The sequence below is a fragment of the Oncorhynchus masou genome, chromosome 8 (genome assembly GCF_036934945.1).
Source record: "Oncorhynchus masou masou isolate Uvic2021 chromosome 8, UVic_Omas_1.1, whole genome shotgun sequence".
Classification (NCBI taxonomy): Eukaryota; Metazoa; Chordata; class Actinopteri; order Salmoniformes; family Salmonidae; genus Oncorhynchus; species Oncorhynchus masou.
The window spans coordinates 13,413,191-13,436,032 of NC_088219.1; the positions used below are offsets into that span (position 1 = coordinate 13,413,191).

General features: G+C 43.1%; 1 protein-coding gene across 1 annotated transcript; it reads left to right on the forward strand.

The window, feature by feature from the left end:
- The first annotated feature begins 460 nt into the window (after nucleotides 1-460).
- On the forward strand, nucleotides 461-21,881 carry LOC135543862 (putative bifunctional UDP-N-acetylglucosamine transferase and deubiquitinase ALG13). The gene is made up of 24 exons (XM_064971184.1): nucleotides 461-580; nucleotides 907-990; nucleotides 1,092-1,142; nucleotides 1,251-1,297; nucleotides 1,453-1,525; nucleotides 5,460-5,541; nucleotides 5,881-6,049; nucleotides 12,098-12,167; nucleotides 12,284-12,392; nucleotides 12,593-12,657; nucleotides 12,758-12,858; nucleotides 13,430-13,545; nucleotides 13,662-13,881; nucleotides 14,025-14,138; nucleotides 14,288-14,444; nucleotides 14,550-14,694; nucleotides 14,787-14,847; nucleotides 15,023-15,134; nucleotides 15,299-15,376; nucleotides 20,290-20,455; nucleotides 20,537-20,656; nucleotides 20,753-20,793; nucleotides 20,903-21,086; nucleotides 21,226-21,881. Exons 1-24 carry the CDS (start codon nucleotides 461-463, stop codon nucleotides 21,489-21,491), a joined length of 2,751 nt encoding a protein of 916 aa, XP_064827256.1. The 3' UTR covers nucleotides 21,492-21,881.
- The last annotated feature ends 961 nt before the right edge of the window (nucleotides 21,882-22,842 follow it).

Sequence of the window (22,842 nt, forward strand, 5' to 3'; positions counted from 1 at the left end):
ATTTTATAGTCCTGTCAGCAACGGGTGTAGTTGAAATAGCCGAATCCATTAATATGAAGGGGTGTCCACATACTTTTGTATATTTGGTGTATATTCGGTTAGATTTTGGCCAGATTTTTTACAAATAATTTCCTCAGAGTCAGGTTTATCATTCGTTTCTGGCTGTGGAGTAGCCTTTTCACTGGATAAGGCATGGGAGGCTATAAACAAAATAGATGGGGGTGCAGTATTATAAAAAAAAACAAGAATATAGTGTAACCAATCAAAGACAAGAATTTTCAATAAAGTTTTCAACGGTTGGCATGAATGACGGTGTTGACTCTGTAATCAGTGCTCAGTTTTAGCACCTGTTTCTTTATTCCAACTCGAAAGGAAACTTTCGAACTTCATGTTTATCTTCTACGCGGAAAGTTATGAAGCTTTGCATATTTATAGTCTTTTTATTTACAACATCCTTAAAATGCAGAAAGCCTTGAAGAAGTATTTTGTAAACATGGACGAGTATCTAGCCAGCATCGGTCTCTACAGGAAAATGATGGCACGAGACGCGTCCTGTCTATTTCGAGCTGTCTCTGAGCAGGTAGGCGAGAGCAATTTAGCGAAATGTTTTTATACGTCCCATTTGACGTTCAACGTTCAGAATATAATATATTACATTTATCTGACTGAATTCATGGTGTGCGAATACGAAGTTGTATTTTTTTCAAAATAAATGGTCGTTTGGGAACTCATGGGTTCATTTAGCCTGCCTGTTCATCTTCGGCTGTGGTTCATTTGGCTGACTGAAATTATTGCCGAGGCCAGAGTTAAAATATGAATTGCACAACACTATGCTCCAGGGCGCAAAGAGGAGATTGTCGAATATGAAATACAGGTGCACTATGTAATGATTTTCTTTCCTCCAAGATGTATTACTCTCAAAATTACCATCAAAAGATAAGGAAAGACTGTGTCACCTTCATGAGAGAGAACAGATGCAACTTTGAACCTGTAAGTTGACTTCAAAATGTTTAAGGGTAGGGACGTCCCAAGAATTCCAGATAGCACTGATTGCTTAAAATCTAAGTCTAATGGCATGCTTTATCTCCCAGTTTGTTGAAGGGTCATTTGAGAAGTATCTGGAACGTCTGGAGGACCCCAAGGTATGTTTATAGAACTACATGTTATAAAAGCACATTGCACAAGCCATGGGTCAGATTCAGACCATATGAAGAAAGGTCATGTACATACTGTTAAATGTTTTTCTCCAGGAAACCACTGGCCAAGTTGAGATAAAGGCTTTGTCGTCGTTGTACAGGTAAGTGCTGCACAATGTGTTATCAGTTAAACATCACCTGCCACATTGTACAACCTTTGTTGGCCGACAGGATATTGTCAAATGTGATATGGAGAATTAGATTTATGAAATGCAGTTTAATGTAACCTGAAATAAGTTTGTTGGCCGTGTGGCAGGCGGTGCTTCCTTGTATACAGGTACCCTGGGAAGCCACCAACGGAGATAACTGAAGTAGACTACATAGAGAAGGTAAGTGTGGTTATTCACTGCCCAGGCCCTGGAGCATCTTAAATGCCTGACTAATGAAGTAATTACCAGGCAAAACTGAACCAGGTTGCTAATTGAACCAGGTGTGTGGATAGGAGGTGATGTGTAATACAGAAGTATGTGGACACCCCTTCAAATTAGTAAGTTGGCTATTTCAGCCACACCTGTTGCTGACAGGTGAAAAAAGTTGAGCACCCAGCCATGCAATCTCCATAGACAAACATTGGCATTAGAATGGTCCGTACTGAAGAGCTCAAGTGACTTTCAACGTGACACTGTCATAGGATGCCACCTTTCCAACAAGTCAGTTTGTCAAATTTCTGCCCTGCTAGAGCAACCCCGGTCAACTGTAAGTGCTGTTATTGAAGTGGAAACCTCTAGGAGCAACAACGGCTCAGCCACAAAGTGGTAGTACACAAACTCACAGAACGGGATCGCGGCGTGCTGAAGCACATGGCGTGTAAAAATCATCGGTCCTCAGGTGCAACGCTCACTAGAGTTCCACCTGCCTCTGGAAGTGCCCATGTTGCTGTTCATTGGGAGCTTCATGAAAAGGGTTACCATGGCTGAGCGGGCGGATACAAGCCTAAGATCACCATGTGCAATGCCAAGCGTCAGCTAGAGCGGTGTAAAGCTCGCAGCCATTAGACTCTGAAGCTCGAGGTCGACCGATTTAATCGGAATGGCCGATTTTTTTTTTTTTTTTTTTTATTGTTATTTTTTTAATTAGGGCCGTTTTCATTAACAATTCTAAATCGGTATTTTTGGACACCAATTTGGCTCTTTTTAAATATATTTTTTAACACCTTTATTTAACTAGGCAAGTCAGTTAATTAAGAACACGTTCTTATTTTCAATGACAGCCTAGGAACAGTTCATGGGCAGAAAGACGGATTTTTACTTTGTCAGCTCGGGGATTCAATCTTGCAACCTTACAGTTAACTAGTTCAAGGCTCTAACCACCTGCCTCTCATTGCACTCCACGAGAATCCTGCCTGTTACGCGAATGCAGTAAGAAGCCAAGGTAAGTTGCTAGCTAGCATTAAACTTATCTTTTTATAAAAAAACAATCATAATCACTAGTTAACTACACATGGTTGATATTACTAGTTTATCTAGCGTGTCCTGCGTTGCATATAATCGATGCGGTGGCATTTGCGGAAAAAGGACTGCCGTTGCTCCAACGTGTACCTAATCATAAACATCAATGCCTTTTTTTAAATCGATACACAGAAGTATATATTTTTAAAACTGCATATTTAGCTAAAAGAAATCCAGGTTAGCAGGCAATATTAACCAGGTGAAATTGTCAATTCTTTTGCGTTCATTGCACGCAGAGTCAGGGTATATGCGATAATAATAAACGTTTTGTTTTCGAAATGATAGTTTCCGGATTTGACCATATTAATGACCAAAGGCTTGTATTTCTGTGTTATAATTAAGTCTATGATTTGATAGACCAGTCTGACTGAGCGGTGGTAGGCACCAGCAGGCTCGTAAGCATTAATTCAAACAGCACTTTCCAGCAGCTCTTTGCTGTGCTTCAAGCGTTGCGCTATTTATGACTTCAAGCCTATCAACTCCCGAGATTAGGCTGGTGTAACCAATGTGAAATGGCTAGCTGGTTAGCGATGTGCGCGCCAATAGCGTTTCAAACGTCACTCGCTCTGTGACCTGGAGTAGTTGTTCCCCTTGCCCTGCAAGGGCTGTGGCTTTTGTGGGGCGATGGGTAAGGATGCTTCGAGGATGGCTGTTGTCGATGTGTTCCTGGTTCAAGCCCAGGTAGCGTCGGAGGGAGATGGAAGCTATACTGTTACACTGGCAATACTATAAAGTGCCTATAAGAACATCCAATAGTCAAAGGTATATGGAATATAAATGGTATAGAGAGTCCTATAAATACTATATTAACTACAACCTAAAACCTCTTATCTTGGAATATTGAAGTCTCATGTTAAAAAGAACCACCAGCTTTCATATGTTAAATTCTGAGCAAGGAACTTAAACGTTAGCTTTTTTACATGGCACATATTGCACTTTTACTTCTCTAACACTTTGTTTTTGCATTATTTAAACCAAATCGAACATGTTTCATTATTTATTGAGGCTAAATAGATTTTATTGGTGTATTATATGATGTTAAAATACATGTTCATTCATTATTGTTGTAATAGTCATTATTACAAATGTAAAAAATCGTCCGATTTAATCGGTATCTGCTTTTCTTTGTCCTCCAATAATCGGTATCAGCGTTGAAAAAAGCAATCGGTCGACCTCAAGTGGAAACGTATTTCTCTGGAGTGATGAATCACGCTTTATCTGGCAGTCCGATAGACAAATCTGGGTTTGGCGACGCCGGGAGAATGCTACCTGCCCTAAAGTTTGGAGAAGGATTAATGGTCTGGGGCTGTTTTTAATGGTTCAGGCTAGGCCCCTTAGTTCCAGTGAAGGGAAATCATAATGCTACAGCATACGATATTCTAGACGTTTCTGTGCTTCCAACTTTGTGGAAACAGTTTGGGGAAGGCCATTTCCCGTTTCAGCATGACAATGCCCCTGCGCAAAAAAAAGTGAGGTCCTTACAGAAATGGTTTGTAGAGATCTGTGTGGAGAACTTGACTAGCCTGCAAAGACCCCTGACTTCAACCCCATCAATCTTTGAATTGAAACTGCGAGCCAGGCCTAATCGCCCAACATCAGTGTCGACCTCACTAATGCTCTTGTAGCTGACTGGAACAAGTCCCCGCAGCAATGTTCCAACATCTAGCGGAAAGCCTTCCCAGAAGAGTGGAGGCTGTTATAGCAGCAACGGGAGGACCATTTTAATGCCCATGATTTTGGAATGAGATGTTTGATGAGCAGGTGTCCACATACTTTTTGTAGTGTGCTTTGGTTTGTCCATTAGATGGTACTGCTCTCATTTGAGAAGACTACAGCCAAAGATGGCGTATATAAATGAAAATGGGGTTCATTCAGGCTGCTTACCATTGGAAGCAACAAAAAAAGTTGGTTCCAGTCTCTAACTTGGTGTGTCTCCCATAGACACCAATGCAATAGCAGCTGGGTTTGGTCTACTTCGTTCATTGAACCAGGAAAAAAAACAGCAAGTCATGCTTAAGTCTGTTACCTCTATTTCTCTCTCAGTTTGTTCTCTATTCTGTAGACCAGATGTTCCCAAACTTTTTTTGTTGTCCCGTACCCCTTCAAACATTCAACCTCTGGCTGCGTACCCCCTCTAGCACCAGTACTCTCAAATGTTTGTTTTTTTTGCCATCATTGTAAGCCTGCCACACACCAACACACTATACGATACATTTATTAAGCATGGGAATGAGTGTTTTTTTACAACACTGCTCGTGGGAAGTGACGGCGCTTATGATAATCATCAATAATTTAGCTCTATTTAACCATCTTACATAACCTTATTTGTTCATCACAAATTGTGAATAACTCACCACAGGTTAATGAGAAGGGTGTGCTTGAAAAGATGCACATAACCTTGCAATGTTGTATTGGAGAGCGTCTGTCTTAAATCATTTTCCACGCAGTCTACCTGTGTTTAAATTTTCATGCTTGTGAGGGCTGAGAATCCACTCTCACATAGGTACCTGGTTGCAAAGGGCATTAGTGTCTTAACAGAGCGATTTGCCAAGGCAGGATAGTCGGAGCGGAGCCCAATCCAGAAATCTTGCAATGGCTTCTGATTTTTAAATTCAATTTTCACAGAACCGCTTGTTGCAATATAAATGGACTGTTTGAAAAAGTGAAGTAAAAATACTACTTTTTTTTTTTTGGCGTGCCGCCGACGGCAGTTTGGGAATAACTGCTGTAGACAATTTGATTTGGGGGGACTCTACCATTTGATGACTGGTTAAGAGTAAAAATGCATTACACTTCTGCTCTCTGACTGTTGCAGATTCTGCTGTGTTGCTCCAACAATGGCCATTATGATGTTGTGTACCCCAGGAACTACCCCATCCACGCAGCTCTGTGTCAAGGTCTGTACTCTCACTCATCAGAATTCAGAAAAATCAGTGTAGGCTGGTGGGAGGAGTTATTGGAAGACTGGGTCATTGTAATGGCTAGAATGGTATAGATGGAACCGTGTCATACACGTCAAAGGTAAGGAAACCACGTTTGACTCAATTCCATTCTAGCCATTTCAATGAGCCCGTCCTATAGCTCCTTCCACCAGCTCCACAGCAGTGGATAAATCTTCACTCTAAGTCCTATAATTGGCTACTCATTTATTTTAGTTACTCAATATTTTAAATGATCAATACTTTCATGTGTAGTGAGTAGGAAATGTACAACCTTTTTTCTCCATCTGGATCCAGCTCTGTTGTATGAGCTGCTGTACACACAAGTCCTTGGTGTCGGCGAGGCAGAGGTGCAAGGAGCCTTGGAAGGGTTCCATGGCGGAGGCCGTCGCTATAGGAACAGCCTGTCGGTGTGCAGTGAGGATGCAGGCTATGATACCCCTGAGGACAGGGGTCAGACTCTGAGGTGAAGTTGTGCTCTGCACACCACTTTTGATATCCATAAAGCCCTCTACACTAAACCTAAGTCTTACAGTTGCTAGTTACTTGGGTCATTCCATAAAAATGAGTCCCTTTTGCATCCCTTTGATATTTTAACTTGTGCACCAATATTGAGTTTTAAAAGCCTGTTTATATTAAGTGCCCTTAATATAGACCACATGGAAAATTCAATACATACTTTTAACTAAAGACCTGGTAAAGTGCCAAAATTCAGCATTTTGACATGTCCTACTGTGTACCCTCTGACTTCTAGGAAAATGAACACACTTCATCCCAAAATGGCCACGTTTTTAGCATCATTGTAAATCCCTAGGTATTTTTGTTGTTGCTTTGACAGTTATTTCTGAAGATTATTATATACATTGAAAAAAAATAGAGGTGTAGATCAGAATCTGGTGCGACCACCATTTGCCTCATGTGTGGTGACCTTTCGTTAACGTAGAGTTGATCAGGCTGTTGATTGGAGTGTTGCCCCACTCGGTAATGGCTGTGCAAAGTTGCTGGATATTTCCGGGAACTGGAACACACAGTCGTACACGTCAATTGAGAGCATCCCAAACATGCTCAATGGGTGACGAATTCGATGAGAATGCATGCCATGGAGGAGCTGAGACATTTTCTGTAGCTTATGCCTGCCCATACCATAACCCCACCACCACCATGGGGCACTCTGTTCACAATGACATCAGCAAACCACTCGCCCACATGACGCCATACACTGTTTTCCATCTGCCTGGTACAGTTGTAACCAGGTTTCATCTGTGAAGAGAACACTTCTGTGGCATTTGCCCACTAAATTTGTTTACGACGCTGGAACTGCAGTCAGGTCAAGACCCTGGTGAGGACGACGAGCACGCAGATGAGTTTCCCTGAGACTGTTTCTGACAGTTTGTGCAGAAATTCTTTGGTTGTGCAAACCCACAGTTTAATCAGGTGGCTGGTTCCAGACGATCCCACAGCTTAAGAAGCCGGGCGTGGAGGTCCTGGGCTGGCGTGGTCACACGTAGTCTGCGGTTTGTGAGGCCGGTTGGACGTACTGCCAAATTCTCTAAAACGACGGAGGCAGTTCATGGTAGAGAAATTAACTTTAAATTCTCTGGGAACAGCTCTGGTGAACATTCCTGCAGTCAGCATGCCACTGTCGTGTTGTGTGACAACACTGCAGATTTTAGTGGCCTTTTTTATATGGGCCTCCCGAGTGGCGCAGCGGTCTATGGCTCTGCACCTCAGTGTGCATCACAAAAGGTCGTGATTGGGAGTCCCGTAGGGAGATGCACAATTGGCCCTGTGTCGTTAGGGTTTGACTGGGCTAGGCCGTCATTGTAAATAAGAATTAGTTAACGTACTTGCCTAGTTAAAGGTTTTTCAAAAATTATTATAGACCCTTGTCTGTGTTTGAAACCATTGCCGCACAAGGGCGACGTGCAATTTGTGGCAGACCAAGGAGTTCTTATAGAACGGCAGCCAAAAAACATTAAGCATATGAGAACCCCAAAAATATTTTGTAATATAACCGGAACTCTACGCTGTTGAATGGGATGGCCATGGCTTTCTTGATGCCGCTAAGAGATGTGTGTAACGTCTGTCGTGTGCTGGAAAAGGGTCTGCACCTGTGTAATGATCGTGCCACGCAGGTCAGGTGGCTGGATTATCTCGGCAATGGAGGAATGTTCACTAACGGGGATGTAAACCAAATTTGAGAGAAATATGCTGGAAAATTTCTGGTCTTTCTATTTCAATTCATGAAACATGAACACTTTTTACATGTTGCGTTTTTTATTTATCTTTATGCTTTGTTCAGTAAAAAAAAAAGTGATTTGTGATTCAATTTAAGGTTAAACTTGTCCCTCATTTTTAACGTCAACCCGAAAGAAACGTACAACATCTAATAGTCAAATTGTTGTGTTCAAGTATGAGCTGGTTTTACTTTCTAGTGTTTTGTGGTGGAAAACTGAGTGGACTGAGCGTAACACACGTTTTGTGAAGCTTTCATTCAATTGCCTATTCCTATTGCACACAAGCTTTCATTCCCTTTGTCACAAGGGGAATAATGGCTGATGTTTTAAGATGAACACATCAACCCTGTTACTTTTATTTGGCACTTAGTAGTCTTTTCTTTTTACAACTTGAGATGGGAAAACATGTATGGTCAATTTAGGTGAAATAATATTTTTTTACTAAGTTACATTACCCAAAAGGGACCAGTGGTGGCCGTCAGGGCCAGCAAAGCCTTGTCTGCTGGCCTAAACATCATCAGAATATATATATATATATATTTTCCCACAAATATGTATTAAATTATTCCCCAGAGTAAGAGTTATACTCTTCATTTCATAGCTTTCCTCTTGGTTGCACTGCTTCCAGCCCCAGGTTGAGATTTGGAGGGCTGGTCTTTGTTAGATCTTTTATCCAATCATATTCAGCCATCATGTGTTGCCAGGGGTCTAAAATCTGCCCTTAGGCCTTCAGAATCAACAGTGCGGGCGCTTGTAGCTTAAAGTGAATGGAAATGAAACTTTAGTGTCAACCAATCAGCTTTAGTTGGCTATTGTACGTCTGCTGGCTGGCTCCAGTGTTACACAGGAGCCAGCTAGCAGGTGTAGTGCGTGCTCGTCTTTTGATTGGATTACCAATATTGAGAGGCAGGACCTATGGGCAGGTATATGCAGAACCTTAGAACTAGGAAACTGAATTTGATAAACAAATTAATTTGCCTACTACTAAGCTGTTTTTTCAACCCACAATGGCGGAAGGAGGAGAAGATATCGATTTGGTCGAGGATATCATTATAACGCCATTCTCAAGATGAACTTTTCAAGAAAAGTTAGACATTGTAAGGAGAGGTCGCCCGACGCTACAAAGCCTGTCACAGGTGGGAAAGAGGTTCGTTCGCCACTTTCAAAGTTCCAACTACGAGCGCTATCAATGGCTCACAGGCTCCGAGAAGCACTGCAAACTGTACTGCTGGGAATGCCTATTATTTGCAAGTGATCGATTTGGTGTTTGGAGCCACATTGGCTTTGCAAACATAAGTTGTCTAAGCAAGGCAACAATGAGACACTAAAGTTCGGCTGGGCACTTACAAGCAATGGTGCTTTTGAAAACTTTTGGGGACACCCGAGTGGATCCACAGCTCAACAAACAAGCGCGCAGGGCAACGGAGCTGCACAATGAAAAGGTGAAGAAAAATAGGGAAATATTGAAAATACTCATTGATTGTGTCATGTTTTTGGGTAAACAGGAACTTTCATTTAGGGGACACGATGAAAGTGCTGACTCCACAAACTAAGGGAACTACGTGGAGCTTCTTTCTGAAAGCAACACAGATTTACAATACCACCTGTCCATTAACAAAGTGTTCATTGGGACGTCAGGCAAAATACAAAATTACCTAATTTATGCTATTGTTGAAGTGATGGGAGAAGAGATTAAAAAAGCTCCCTTTGTTGCTGTTATGGTGGACGAGACAACAAATGTGGGAAATGCAGCACAGCTCTCACTTGTCCTGCGTTATGTGACGGACACAGGAGTCAAGGAGCGATTTATCCGATTTGAAGATGTGACAAGCGGCAAGCGAGCTGATGACATTGCCGCTCTTATTTTCCGTTTCTTGGAGGAAAATGAATGTAGTCTGGATGAAGTTGTGGCACAGTGTTTTGATGGCGCGGCAGTCATGGCATCTGGACTCAATGGGGTGCAGGCTACTAAATTTACTTCTGACTCAAGGAGCCTCAGAGCTTAAAGAATGCAAGGTCTTCTTTGCCAACCTCAATGGCCTTGCAGCATTTTTCTTGCGATCCCCTAAGCGCACGCAACTGCTGGATGACATCTGCAAGCGTCGTCTTCCTAAGGTTGCACCAACATTTACATTACATTTACATTTAAGTCATTTAGCAGACGCTCCTATCCAGAGCGACTTACAAATTGGTGAATTCACCTTCTGGTGGCAATATACATCTAGATTGGTCAATGCCGTCTTTGAAAAGAGTTGCCCTAAAGGAGCTGTTTAACCACTTACTGGAACATCATGATGACCATGACGGGGATAATGTGCTTATGGCTGATGGATTTAATGCACGTTTGGATGATTTTGAGTTTTGTTTTTTGCTTGAAACATTCAATGGGATTTTTAATTATTCTGATGTGCTTTTTGGAATTCTACAGAAACAAACTTAGGATGCACAATTCTGCCTGACAAGGGTGAACGAGTTTTGTAACACAATTGAGCGAGAGAGGCGCAGGTTCAGTTAAATCTACGATGACACAGCGCGCATCTCAAGTTCACCCAGCGCACGCAGAGGCCCGGCACAAGGAGACCCTCGCACATACTACCAACAACTCCACAGAAATATTCTGGACAACATTTTTTGCCAGATACGAAACAGGTTTCAAGACCACGAAAAATTTAATGTTTCTCTCCCTCCTGGACCCCCAGCACTTTCAGACCTACCGTAAAAAAAATTCCCGCAAACAGCCTTCTCCAGCTTAACAGAGTCACGGAACACTGTTCGACCTATCCAAGCTAAAAACAAAACTGACTGTAATGTATGCTATGACTGCTTTTGAAGGGAAACGTCTCTCTGATCCCCTTTGATTTCCTTAAGCAGAAAAATCTGAATGATGACATGTGGCAACTTTACACATTGGCATGTGTGACAGTGACCATCCCTGTGTCCACGGCTTCTGTCGAGCGGTCATTCTCGGCCTTAAAGCGAATCTAAACGTATTCCAGAAATGCTACTGGACAGACTCGGCATTCAGCATTAGCCTCCATGTCGATAGAAAAGGACTTATCGGTGGAACTGAAACGCACAGACTGTACAACAGTCATTGAAGTCTTCTTGAGGAAAGAAAGGAGGAAGGATTTTGTGTTCAAATAATCAGTCTTTGAGTAGGCATACAATGCATTTTATTTTTTATTAAATGTGTATGTATGTTTCGCATTTTATTTCGTTAATATTAAATAGCCTATATATTAACAAAATAAAATGGCAAATAGCCTATGTTGCAAATTATTTGTTTTCTTTTTATTTTCAGTGAATAGTTATGTCTTTATCATCACGGTGAAACTGCTTTGGGTGCGACAATGCGCTGTTTAGTGAACACATTGTATTTTTTTGGAGGGGGGGGGACTTAAAGCTCAAAGTTTGTGGACCAGAAATGGATAGAAGAAGAATATTAATATAACTCTGTTACACTCGACTATGTTCTTGCCAATTAGTTGACCTGTACTGTATTGTACTCTTCCCCTGCAATTCTCGGAATAAAAATTGTCAATTTCAAGGTGACGCAACGCCTGGTTATACTGCGTTTCTGTCTAAATGTATAGTGTCTAGAGCCATGGCATCATAATGATGGTAATAAGAGGTGGATTAATTCGGGTGGGACTGTGTAGGACCTCACTGAAGGCCCAGGCCCACGGCACGCTACTGAAAGGGACTCCTGTCGTGAAACAACCCACCTACAGTACGCATAAATTCACCAAAGCGTCTATACACTGAGTTTACCAAACATTAGGAACACCAGCCTAATTTTGAGTTACACCCTTTTCCCCTCGACTGTCTCAATTTGTCGGCATGGACTCTACAAGGTGTCGAAGGCGTTCCACAGGGATGCTGGCCCATGTTGACTCCAATGCTTCCCACAGTTGGCTGGTTGTTCTTTGGGTGGTGGACCGTTCTTGATACACAGGAAACTGTTGAGTGGGGGGAAACCCAGCAGAATTTCAGTTCTTGATACATACCGGTGCGCCTGGCACCTACTACCATACCCCGTTCAAAGGCATCTCAATCTTTTGTCTTGCTCATTCACCCTCTGAATGGCACACACACACAATCCATGTCTCAAGGCTTAAATCCTTTGTCTCATCCACTTCAGAATCTGTGTAGATGAAGGGGGATCATGTGTTCTTAATGTTGAGTACACTCCGTGTTTATTGTAGTCATTGTATGAATTTTGTTTATCAGGTTTTTGTAAAGTACAATTTTTCTACACTCTGTTTACTTTCTTGTAGGGATGATTGGGAGTTCAATGGGCACAGTCGCACAGAGGACAAACCCCGACCTGGAGCAGAGGAAGCAAAGGTGACAACGTTTTCTATAGCGTCTATTGTTACCACTGAGTTGTAGTTTATACAAAACATTTTTTTGATGAAGACTAGATTCTAGGAACACAAATCCAGTTTCTTTCTCTTCCTAAGACTCCAGATGGACCAGCAAAACTCTCTCTCCCGTACAAGGTGCTCAAAGCGCTGGATTCTGAGATGTACAGAAATGTCCAGTTTGACGTATGGCATGACAGTCGCAGAGGTAGGCCATGTTGCCCCCTTCTGTTGGGGTTTCTTGTGGAACTGCTGCATTAATAATGAGACATTAGTCATAAACAACAAGATTCACACAGAGACCTTTTGTACGTGGGGCTGATATGATTCTACCGTACAGTCATTTCTTAATGTAGAGCAGTTGTATAATTGGGTGTTCTGGAATGGCATATAATTTCTCTGAAACAGAGATGCAGAAAACTGATTACATGGTGTTTGCTGGAAGACAGTACTTCTTGGGAGACAAGTGTCAGGTACAGTAATCCAATTTATCCACTAAATTAAGATTGTTTTGCGGGGGGGGGAATAAAAAATACTCCAAATGAATAAGGGTAGCCCATGTCTTCCATGCAGGTTCGTCTAGACCCCAAAGGGAAGTATTACAATGCCTTCATTCAGGAGGTGGGCACTCACCCCAGCGCTGTGACAGTGTTCATCGAAGAGCTTGGAGAAAAGTGAGATACCAGTCCCTTTTTAAAAAACACCCCAATTGAACTGACTTATACATAGGCACTTCTACACAGCACCCATCAATGTGTGCTTATTTTAGTTTTCTGGCACATTCTTGTATTAGAGCAGTAAGAGGAACTGCCCCTCCCTACCGTCAGGCTTTGCTCCAAATCTACACCCCAACACGAGTACTCCGTTCTGCCACCTCTGATCTCTTGGTCCTCCCACTCAACCCAGTACAAGGGCTTCTCTGTCCTGGCACCCCAATTATGGAACCAGCTTCCCCTTGAAGCAGAGTCCTTGCTCAACTTCTGACCCCCCCCGCTCTGACTGCGGATAGCTCCTTTATTGAGGAAAATGTGTTAACTAGGTGGGACAACCACATACAGTAATCTTAAGGTGAATGCACTGGAAGTCACTCTGGATAGGAGTCTGCTAGATGACTAAAATGTAAATGTACCATCCCAAATGGTTCAGTCATAGAGTATGATAGATGCAGTGGTTCACCATCAAGAAGGTGCTCTTTTCAATATTAGGTTTGAGACCTCCTCTCTATACCCCACCCACCCCTTTCAGACATCTTGTGTCTCTGACTAACTTCAAGCCTGTGAACCCTGTCCCTGCCTGGAACATCACCCCGAGCCGCAAGGGACCATCATACAGCCGGCCTGAGCAGTATCCTGGAGAGATGGGTCAGTATGCCCTTTAACCGTTAGATGGTCTTAGTAAGTTTTTAATAACAATGAACATCGTATTGGGCCTTGGACCATTGAAGACCTGTACAACTGTTAGCCCTTCTGTATGTTAGATTCAGAGTTGCGGGGCCGGCGGCGTTTCTTTAAGAAACCCAGAGGGAAGGAGATGCTGATGGTGTCTGGCCTGCCTCCCCGCTTTCAATCAGGCCCTGGTGGCCTACCCCCTGGGCGTGCCCCTGGCATGCATGCCCCCACACCACCAGAGACAATGCCCTACGAACACTATCGGCCTCATCTTCCACCCAGGCCCCCGCGAGGATATGGCCCACCCAGGTTGGTGTGCTTTTAAATTTGACAAATCACTCTAAAACACCTTTACGCCGCTGCTGTACTTCACCATTACTGAAGGTCATGTTCCTTATCGTTGATTATATTCTGCTGGTATCTATGCTGTTGCCAATCTGGGTTCTGTTCAGAAGTTCAGCCCGTTTCCTGAACAATCATCCCCTCGTTGGGCCGGAGATGACATACTACCCTCACTCAGGAAAACGCTGCTACCACAGTTTCGACAACTACTCATTCAGGTCACGGTAATACGCCTTTTATCGTCTTAGCGATGTCAAGCAGAATGAGCAATTTGAGCTACAGTAACTTTGGATATTACCGGTGGCCCTGTCCATAGAGAATGTAGTCATGGTTCGACATGTTGTGGTTATAAAAGTATGTGTATTCATTTGAGCTCTTGCAGCCGAAGCAGGCGCCAGATCCCTGCTATCAGCAAGGAGTGCCAGTTCAGCTACGTCCCCGAGGCTGGACAGGAGGCACAGGACATGGATGGAACAATCACCTTCTATGAGATTGAGGGGGGAGATGAATCTGCCTTCCCTCCCTTGTCGGTAACTATGTAGCCAGCCCAGAAGCCCTCAGGCTACAGACTTTGATAGTTGGGAGCATTAGTATTCAAGTCAACCTGCTGTCTACTTTTGTAACTGTCTCTTTAGGGACAGACTGTAGAAAATCCCATGGTTCCAGCACTCCCTACATTCTGGGTGCAGCAGGGGCCGAGCCCCATCCCCACATCTGGTAAACAGGCCTTGACCTCATCAGAGGAGGACGCTGACGAAAGGAGCAATGGTGACGACCAGGGTAGGCCAGCCTGTCCAGTGACGCCGTCTTGATCACAAAAAAAGTACTTGTTTTGAGTCTAATGTAAATGGTACATCCTTGGTGTGTCTCAGGTGAATATTCAGAGGAGTACATCTATACTGGTGAAGGTGAGTGTGTTGACATCACCTGCTTGTGAGGTTTCTGAAGTCGGTGAAGAGCTGGTAGGACAGTCCTTGGCCACCATTTTATTATATGCTGTTCTGTAGATGCATTTTCAACAGATTTCCATTAGGTAAAGACAAATTGGGCTATTCCATTTCCCAACTGATTCTGTCATTTGGTAACAGTCAAGGCTCACAATTTGAAGACCCCTTGTACAATATGGATACAAGTTCACAATTGTCTTGTTAAATGATCTTGCAGACACAGGGTTCCAGAGCCCATCAGTGTATGCTGCGGCAGAGTCCACTGCCAACCTGGTACTCTTCACTTGCTTTTTTGTTGACACTTTTAATAGTTAAACTATAGTTTCGTATGTGGGATGATTAGATGTATTGTATAATTTCCCATTCATGTCAATTTACTTGCTTTTTATTGGGGTTGATTGCGTTCCTCTCTCCATTTGTTTTGCCTGCCTTTACAGACCATTGAAGAGGGAGGATCTCGTGCTAGCTCGCCACAAGAGGGCATGGCTAGCTATAGCTACACTCAGTCACAGCAGGTACTAGAAGCTTTACAATCCGCTTTATCCAAATCCTCAATTGTCACATTTTGTCAGAAAAAAACATCAGGTTTTAAGTTTACTCAAACTGTAGGAGGTTCGTTTTCTTTGGACAAAAGTTACTTGTATGGCTTGACTTTTTTTATGTGAGTATTCAGACCCGTTGCTATGGGACTCATTTGTGCGGTGCATCCTGTTTCCATTGATTATCCTTGAAATGTTGCTATAACTTGATTGGAGTCCACCTATTGTAAATTAAATTGTTTGGACATGATTTGAAAAGGCACACCTGTCTATATAAGGTCCCACAGTTGACAGTGCATGTCAGAGCAAAAACCAGGTCATGGGGTCATGGTTTGTGTTGAGGCACAGATGTGAAGGATACCAAAAAATGTCTGCAGCATTGAAGGTCCCCAAGAACAGTGACCTCCATTTTTCAATGGAAGAACTGAGCAATTGGGGGAGAAGGGCCTTGGTCAGAGAGGTAACCAAGAACTTGATGGTCACTGACGGAGATGGTGATTCTTCTGAAAGGTTCTCCCATCTCTGCAGCACCCCACCAATCAGGCCTTTATGGTAGAGTGGCCAGACGGAAGCCACTCCTCAGTAAAAGGAGAAACTAGATTTTCTGGTCTGATGAAACCAAAATGGAACTCTTTGGCCTGAATGCCATGTTTCACATCTGGAGGAAACCTGGCACCATCCCTATGGTGAAGCGCGGTGGCAGCATGCTGTGGGGATGTTTTGCAATGGCAGTGACTGGGAGACTAGTCAGGATCAAGGGAAAGATGAATGGAGCAAAGTACAGAGATCCTTGATGAAAATCTGCTCCAGAGCACCCAGGACCTCAGACTGGGGTAACGGTTCACCTTCCAACAGGACAATGACCCTAAGCACACAGCCAAGACAATGCAGGAGTGGCTTGGGACAAGTCTCTGAATGTCTTTGAGTGACCCAGCCAGAGCCTGGGCTTGAACCTGATCTGAGAGACCTGAAAATCAAATCAAATTATATTTGTCACATGTGCCGAATACAACAGGTGTAGACCTTACAGTCAAATGCTTACTTAAAGCCCTTAACCAGAAATGCAGTTAAGAAAATACAAAAAAATATATTTTAAATAAATTAGAATAACGAAGAGCAGCAGTAGAGAACAATAGCAGGGCTATATACAGGGGGTACCGGTATAGTCAACATGCGGGGCACCGGTGTCGAGGTAATATCTAGATGGTTATTAAAGTGACTATGCGTAGATTGGGTAGTTGCAGCATAGAAGTGGCTGTACAGCGACGCTCCCTATCCAACCTGACCGCTTGAGAGGATCTGCAGAGAAGAATGGGAGAAACTCTCCAATTACAGGTATGCCAAGCTTCTAGCGTCATACCCAAGAAGACTCAAAATGGTAATCACTGCTAAAGGTGCTTCAACAAAGTACCAAGTAAAGGGTCTGAATACATGTGATTTTTTTTTTTTTTTATACATTTGCAAAAATGTCTAAAACGCTTTTGCTTTGTCCATTACGGGGTATTATTTGAATCCATTTTAGAATAAGGCTGTAATGTAACAAATGTGGAAAGTCAAGGGGTCTGCTTGTGCGCACACAATACCAGTCAAAGGTTTTGACACTCACTCGTGCCAGGGTTTCTTTTTTTTAAACAATTTTCTACATTGTAGAATAGTCAAGACATCAAAACTATGAAATAACACATGGAATCATGTAACCCAAAATGTTTTAAACAAATCTAAATATACTTTTTATAGTTGAGTTTCTTCAAAGTAGCCACTATTTGCCTTGACATCTTTGCCTACTCTCAACCAACTTCATGAGGTAGTCACCTGGAATGCATTTCAATTAACAGGTGTGCCTTAAGAACCTCTTGAAACTCCCCATCCCGGATCCGGGATCGTGACTAAAGCCTCAGGCTCATTAGCATAACGCAACGTTAACGATTTCTGAAAATCGCAAATAAAATAAATAATGCGCCTACTCTCAAGCTTAGCCTTTTCTTAACCTCTTGAAACTCCCCATCCCGGATCCGGGATCGTGACTAAAGCCTCAGGCTCATTAGCATAACGCAACGTTAACGTTTTCAAAATATGCTTTTGAACCATAGAAATGGACTAATTTGTGTAAGAGTATGCAAAGCTAGCATAGCATTTTGTGTAGCATGTAGCACGCAACATTTTCACAAAAGCCAGATAACCAAATAAATAAAATCATTTACCTTTGAAGAGCTTCTGATGTTTTCAATGAGGAGGCTCTCAGTCACATACCAAATGCGCAGTGTTTCCTGAAAGCGTCTGTGTGTAGGAGAAATCGTTCCGTTTTCTACATTGCGCCTGGCTACTGAAACGAACCGAAAATGCAGTCACCTACAACGTAAAACTTTTTCCGGATTAACTACATAATATCGACCGAAACATGGCAAACGTTGTTTGGAATCAGTCCTCAAGGTGTTTTTTCACATATCTCTTCATTGACATGCAGTTCGTGGAAGCTTGCTTTCCTCTCTGTATTCCTTGGAAAAATACTGGCAGGTGACTTTTGCGCACCAATTTCGGCGCAGGACACCGGGCGGACACGTGGTAAATGTGGTCTGTTATGGTCAATCTTCCAATGATCTGCCTACAAATACGTCACAATGCTGCAGACACCTTGGGGAAACGACAGAGAGGGTTGATTCATTTCTCTTGCGTTCACAGCCATATAAGGAGATCATGACAAACAGAGCCTCAAAAATCCTTGTCATTTCCTGGATGCCATCTCATCTTGGTTTTGCCTGAAGCTCACGTTAAAGGGCACGCACAGAGAAGATCTTTGTATTTCTGGACACGTCAGAGTGTTTTCTTTCGAACAGTAGCAATTATATGCACAGTCGAGCATCTTTTTGTGACAAAATATCTTGTTTAAAACGGGAACGTTTTTCATCCAAAAATGAAATTGCGCCCCTAGAGTTCCAAGAAGTTAACAACACTCATCTCAGATTTTCAAAATATGCTTTTGAACCATAGCAATTGACTAATTTGTGTAAGAGTATGCTAAGCTAGCTTAGCATTTTGAGTAGCATTTAGCACGCAACATTTTCACAAACCAGATAACCAAATAAATAAAATCATTTACCTTTGAAGAGCTTCGGATGTTTTCAATAATGACTCTCAGTTACATAGCAAATGCGCAGTTTTTCCTGAAAGCGTCCGTGTGTAGGAGAAATCGCTCCGTTTTGTACATCACATTTGGCTACCGAAACGAACCGAAAATTCAGTCACCTACAACGTCAAACTTTTTCCGAATTAACTCCATAATATCGACCGAAACGTGGCAAACGTTGTTTGGAATCAATCCTCAAGGTGTTTTTTCACATATCTCTTCATTGATATATCGTTCGTGGAAGCCTGCATTCTTCTCTGAATTCTGTGGAAAAATACTTGCAGCTGACTTTTGCGCACCAATTTCGGCGCAGGACACCGGGCGGACACCTGGTAAATGTGGTCTCTTATGGTCAATCTTCCAATGATATGCCTACAAATATGTCACAATGCTGCAGACACCTTGGGGAAACGACAGAAAGGGCAGACTTACTACTCTCGCATTCACAGGAGACAATGGAAAACAGAGCCTCAAAAATCCTGCTCATTTCCTGGATGCCGTCTCATCTTGGTTTTGCCTGTAGCTCACGTTCTAGGGCACGCACAGAAAATATCTTTGCAGATCTGGAAACGTCAGAGTGTTTTCTTTCCAAAGCTACCAATTATATGCATAGTCGAGCATCTTTTTGTGGCAAAATATTGCGCTTAAAACGGGCACGTCTTTTTATCCAAAAATGATATAGCGCCCCTAGAGTTTCAAGAGGTTATTAATGTGTGGGATTTCTTTCCTTTGTTTGAGGTAATCAGTTGTTGTGACAAGGTAGTGGTGGTATACAGAAGAGAGCCCTACTTGGTAAAAGACCAAGTCATATTATGTCATGAACAGCTCAAATAAACAGAAATGAAGTTCAGTCAATCCAGAAAATATCAAGAACTTTCAGATTTAAGTGCAGTCGCCAAACCATCAAGCTCTATGATGACACTGGCTCTCATGAGGACCACCACAGGAAAGGAATAACCAGAGTTACCTCTGCTGCAGAGGATAACTTAATTCTAGTTAACTGCACCTCAGATTGCAGCCCAAATAAATGCTTCAGAGTTCCAGTAACACACATCTCAACATCAACTGTTCAGGGGAGACTGCGTGAATCAGTTTTGTGAGATGCAGAGTAGGTGAACGGATGATATCTGCATGTGTGGTTCCCACCGTGAAGCACGGAGGAAGAGGTGTGGGGATGCTTTGCTGTTGACTTTAAAATGAAAATAAAATGTTAATTTAGAATTCAAGGCACACTTAACCAGCATGGCTACCACAGTATTCTGCAGTGGTATGCCATCCCATCTGGTTTGTGCTCCTTACACACATCCAGGCTGTGTCACGGCTATTTGACCAAGAAGGGGAGTGCTGCATCAGATTACCTGGCCTCCACAATCTCCCGACCTCAACCCAATTGGACTGCAGAGTGAAGGTAAAGCAGCCAACATCTGCTCAGCATATGTGGGAACTACAAGACTGTTGAAAGCATTCCAGGTGAATGCCAAGTGTGCAAAGCTGTCAAGGCAAAGGGTGGCTACTTTGAAGAATCTCCCCCCCCCCCAAAAAAAATGTGTGTATGTATGTATATATATATTGCGATGTGCAAGATTTCACTCTGCCAAATAGTTCGCTTCACTCTTACCGCGTAGTAGCCGTGGGATCAAAACAGACAACGTTAACCTCATGCTCTTTGTTGCGGAACTTGACCACCTAGCCTGTTTTACTTTGCATCTACGTCATGTGGCACCTTGTTTGTCAATTGTAGTCAGATTTAGTTTTGTTTCCTCAGGTGGTGGTGAAGTCAGCAGTCATGCCTGCACTGGCTTTAACCACAGCCCCAGCAACTATCTTCACCTCTTCCTCTAGCAGCTCTCAGACCCTTCCAGCACCAATTGCTTCACCCTCAAACTATCCACAAGGGGCTCCCATGCCCCCACACGCAATGGGCAGACAAGGTACCCACTTTAAGGGTGATGGTCAGACCAAAGGAGTTAAGCCCTAATACCTAACTGATGCCTATTTTCTCTTGTTTGTAGTTTCATCCATTCAGGTTCCTCCTTCCTCTCCCTGGTTTGTGAATGAGATGGGGGAAGCGGTCAGCACCATACCCCCTCCACCTTACTCCTATGACCCCAACGGCAATGACCTTCCACGAGGTTAGACATGCTTCCCCATGGCACGTGTTTAAATTCAACTTCTTATGGTTGACTTTGAAGATGTGACAGTAACTAAATGTTTTTCTCTTTCTGTAGATGGCAAGGTCCTCCAATATTACTTTAATTTAGGAGTCCAAGTAAGTGATTTTAGTATGTATGGGTGAACAGTTACTTGGCATGAGACACTAGACATATCTTTGAATGAAAACAACCTGTACCTTTTGATTTCTATCCATGTTGAAACAGTGGTACCAGCAGAGCTATTGGCATTCCATGGTACAGATGCAGCAGGCGTATCAGCAGCCTAATGGCGAGCAACAGTTCCAGTCCTACTCCGGAGCCCCCCCTCCCTCTGATCACACAGTCTCCCAGTCCTACCCAGAGACTGGGAGAGCAGGGCCTGATGGCCAGGGAGATGTTCTTGCCAATGGTCAGCGTCACCCCTCTGCCTCCAGACCTCATTATGAAATGGCACAGATCTTTAGTGTCACAATCTTACGACCTCAAGTATTACATGTGACTTATTTTCTTACCTTGGTCCTCACCCACCACCTTTTCCTTCCTACCAGGCACCCCCCTGCCCATGGACCCTCCCTCAGCAGGAGCCCCAGGCACAGTGTTCTACCCCTTGCTTCAGGACCAGTGCAGCCAACCCCCCCTCCACACCTACGAGCCTTATGTTCCGATGCTCTCTGCCACCTACCATTACCTCACACCCTGGAACTCAGGCCCTGCCCAACCACATGTGCATGCATCCTACTGCCCCTCCAATCACCCAGTCAACTATGTCACTGCACCCACACACCCAGGGCACTTTATTCCTCCCAGCATGTAACCAAGCACTGGGGGAGGGAGGTGGGCCCCTCTAACTACCCACATTCACCATATGTCACCCTATGTCATGTGTAACATTTGTTCCACTTTTCTTCTTTTGAAGTTTGCATGTTTTTGAAGTTTACTAGTCAGTGGCTGTCTGAAATGGCACCCTATTCAAAAGTAGTGCACTATGTTGGGCAGTGGTTCCCATCCTTTTTCAGTTACTGTACTACCAACTGAATTTTGCCCTGAACTACCCACTCATGTGCATTTTACCAGTAGGACAATGGTCTCATGAGTCTTCTCAAGTACCCCCAGAGGTACTATTACCCCAGTTTGTGTACCACTGATGTAGGGAATAGGGTGCCCTTGGAAAAGAGGTGCACTATATATAGGGAATAGGGGTCCATTTCAGACACCCTCTGATCCAGTGTTTACAGAATGTTTAATACATTATTTTCATGTTTAATTAATAAAACAGTTTTGTTTCCCAGAAGTCGAAAGTTTATCATTTGAGCTGTCCTTTTTAGAGCAGGGCTCTCAACCCTGTTCCTGGAGCACTTCCCTCTAGGTTTTTGCGCCAACTGTAAACTCAGATTCCTGGAAGACTGGACAATCAATAAGTCTTAATGTTAACATTAATGCTTCCCACAGTTGTCAAGTCGTCTGGATGTCCTTTGGGTGGTGGGCTATTCTTGATACACACAGGAAACTGTTGCGTGTGGAAAAACCCAGCAGCGCTGCACTTCTTGACAAACCGGTGCGCCTGGCACCTACCATACCCTGTTCAAAAGCACAAATATTTTGTCTTGCCCATTCACCCTCTGAATGGCACACAAAATCCATGTCTCAAGGCTGGAAAAAATGCTTCTGTACTCTATCTCCCCTTTATCTACAATGATTTGAATTGGATATATCAAGTGACATCAAGAAATCATAGCTTTCACCTGGTCTGCTCTTTCCATGACAGACTGGTGTTCTCAATGTTGTACACTCAGTGTATAGGGCGGCAGGGTAGCCTAGTGGTTAGAGCGTTGGACTAGTAACCGAAAGGTTGCAAGTTTGAATCCCCGAACTGACAAGGTACAAATCTGTCGTTCTGCCCCTGAACAGGCAGTTAACCCACTGTTCCAAGGCCGTCATTGAAAATAAGAATTTGTTCTTAACTGACTTGCCTAGTAAAATAAAGGTAAAAAAAAAAGTTTTATAAACCAAAGTATCACACTGCAAAAATTGAAATCTTGAGTGGTTTAAATGCACTTGTTTTCTTTCCAAGCTAAATTATCTACATTTGGCAGATCATTTTGCTTGTTTTAGCCTAAATTTAACCTTTTCTTATTTCAAGATAGTTTACCTTGCAAATATCTTAA

Coding starts and splice junctions, on each gene's coding strand:
- LOC135543862 (XM_064971184.1), top strand. CDS start 461: ATGCAGAAAGCCTTGAAGAAGTATTTTGTAAACATGGACGAGTATCTA. Junction 12,168..12,283: donor CTGGAGCAGAGGAAGCAAAG/GTGACAACGTTT, acceptor TCTCTTCCTAAG/ACTCCAGATGGACCAGCAAA. Junction 13,882..14,024: donor CGAGGATATGGCCCACCCAG/GTTGGTGTGCTT, acceptor GGTTCTGTTCAG/AAGTTCAGCCCGTTTCCTGA.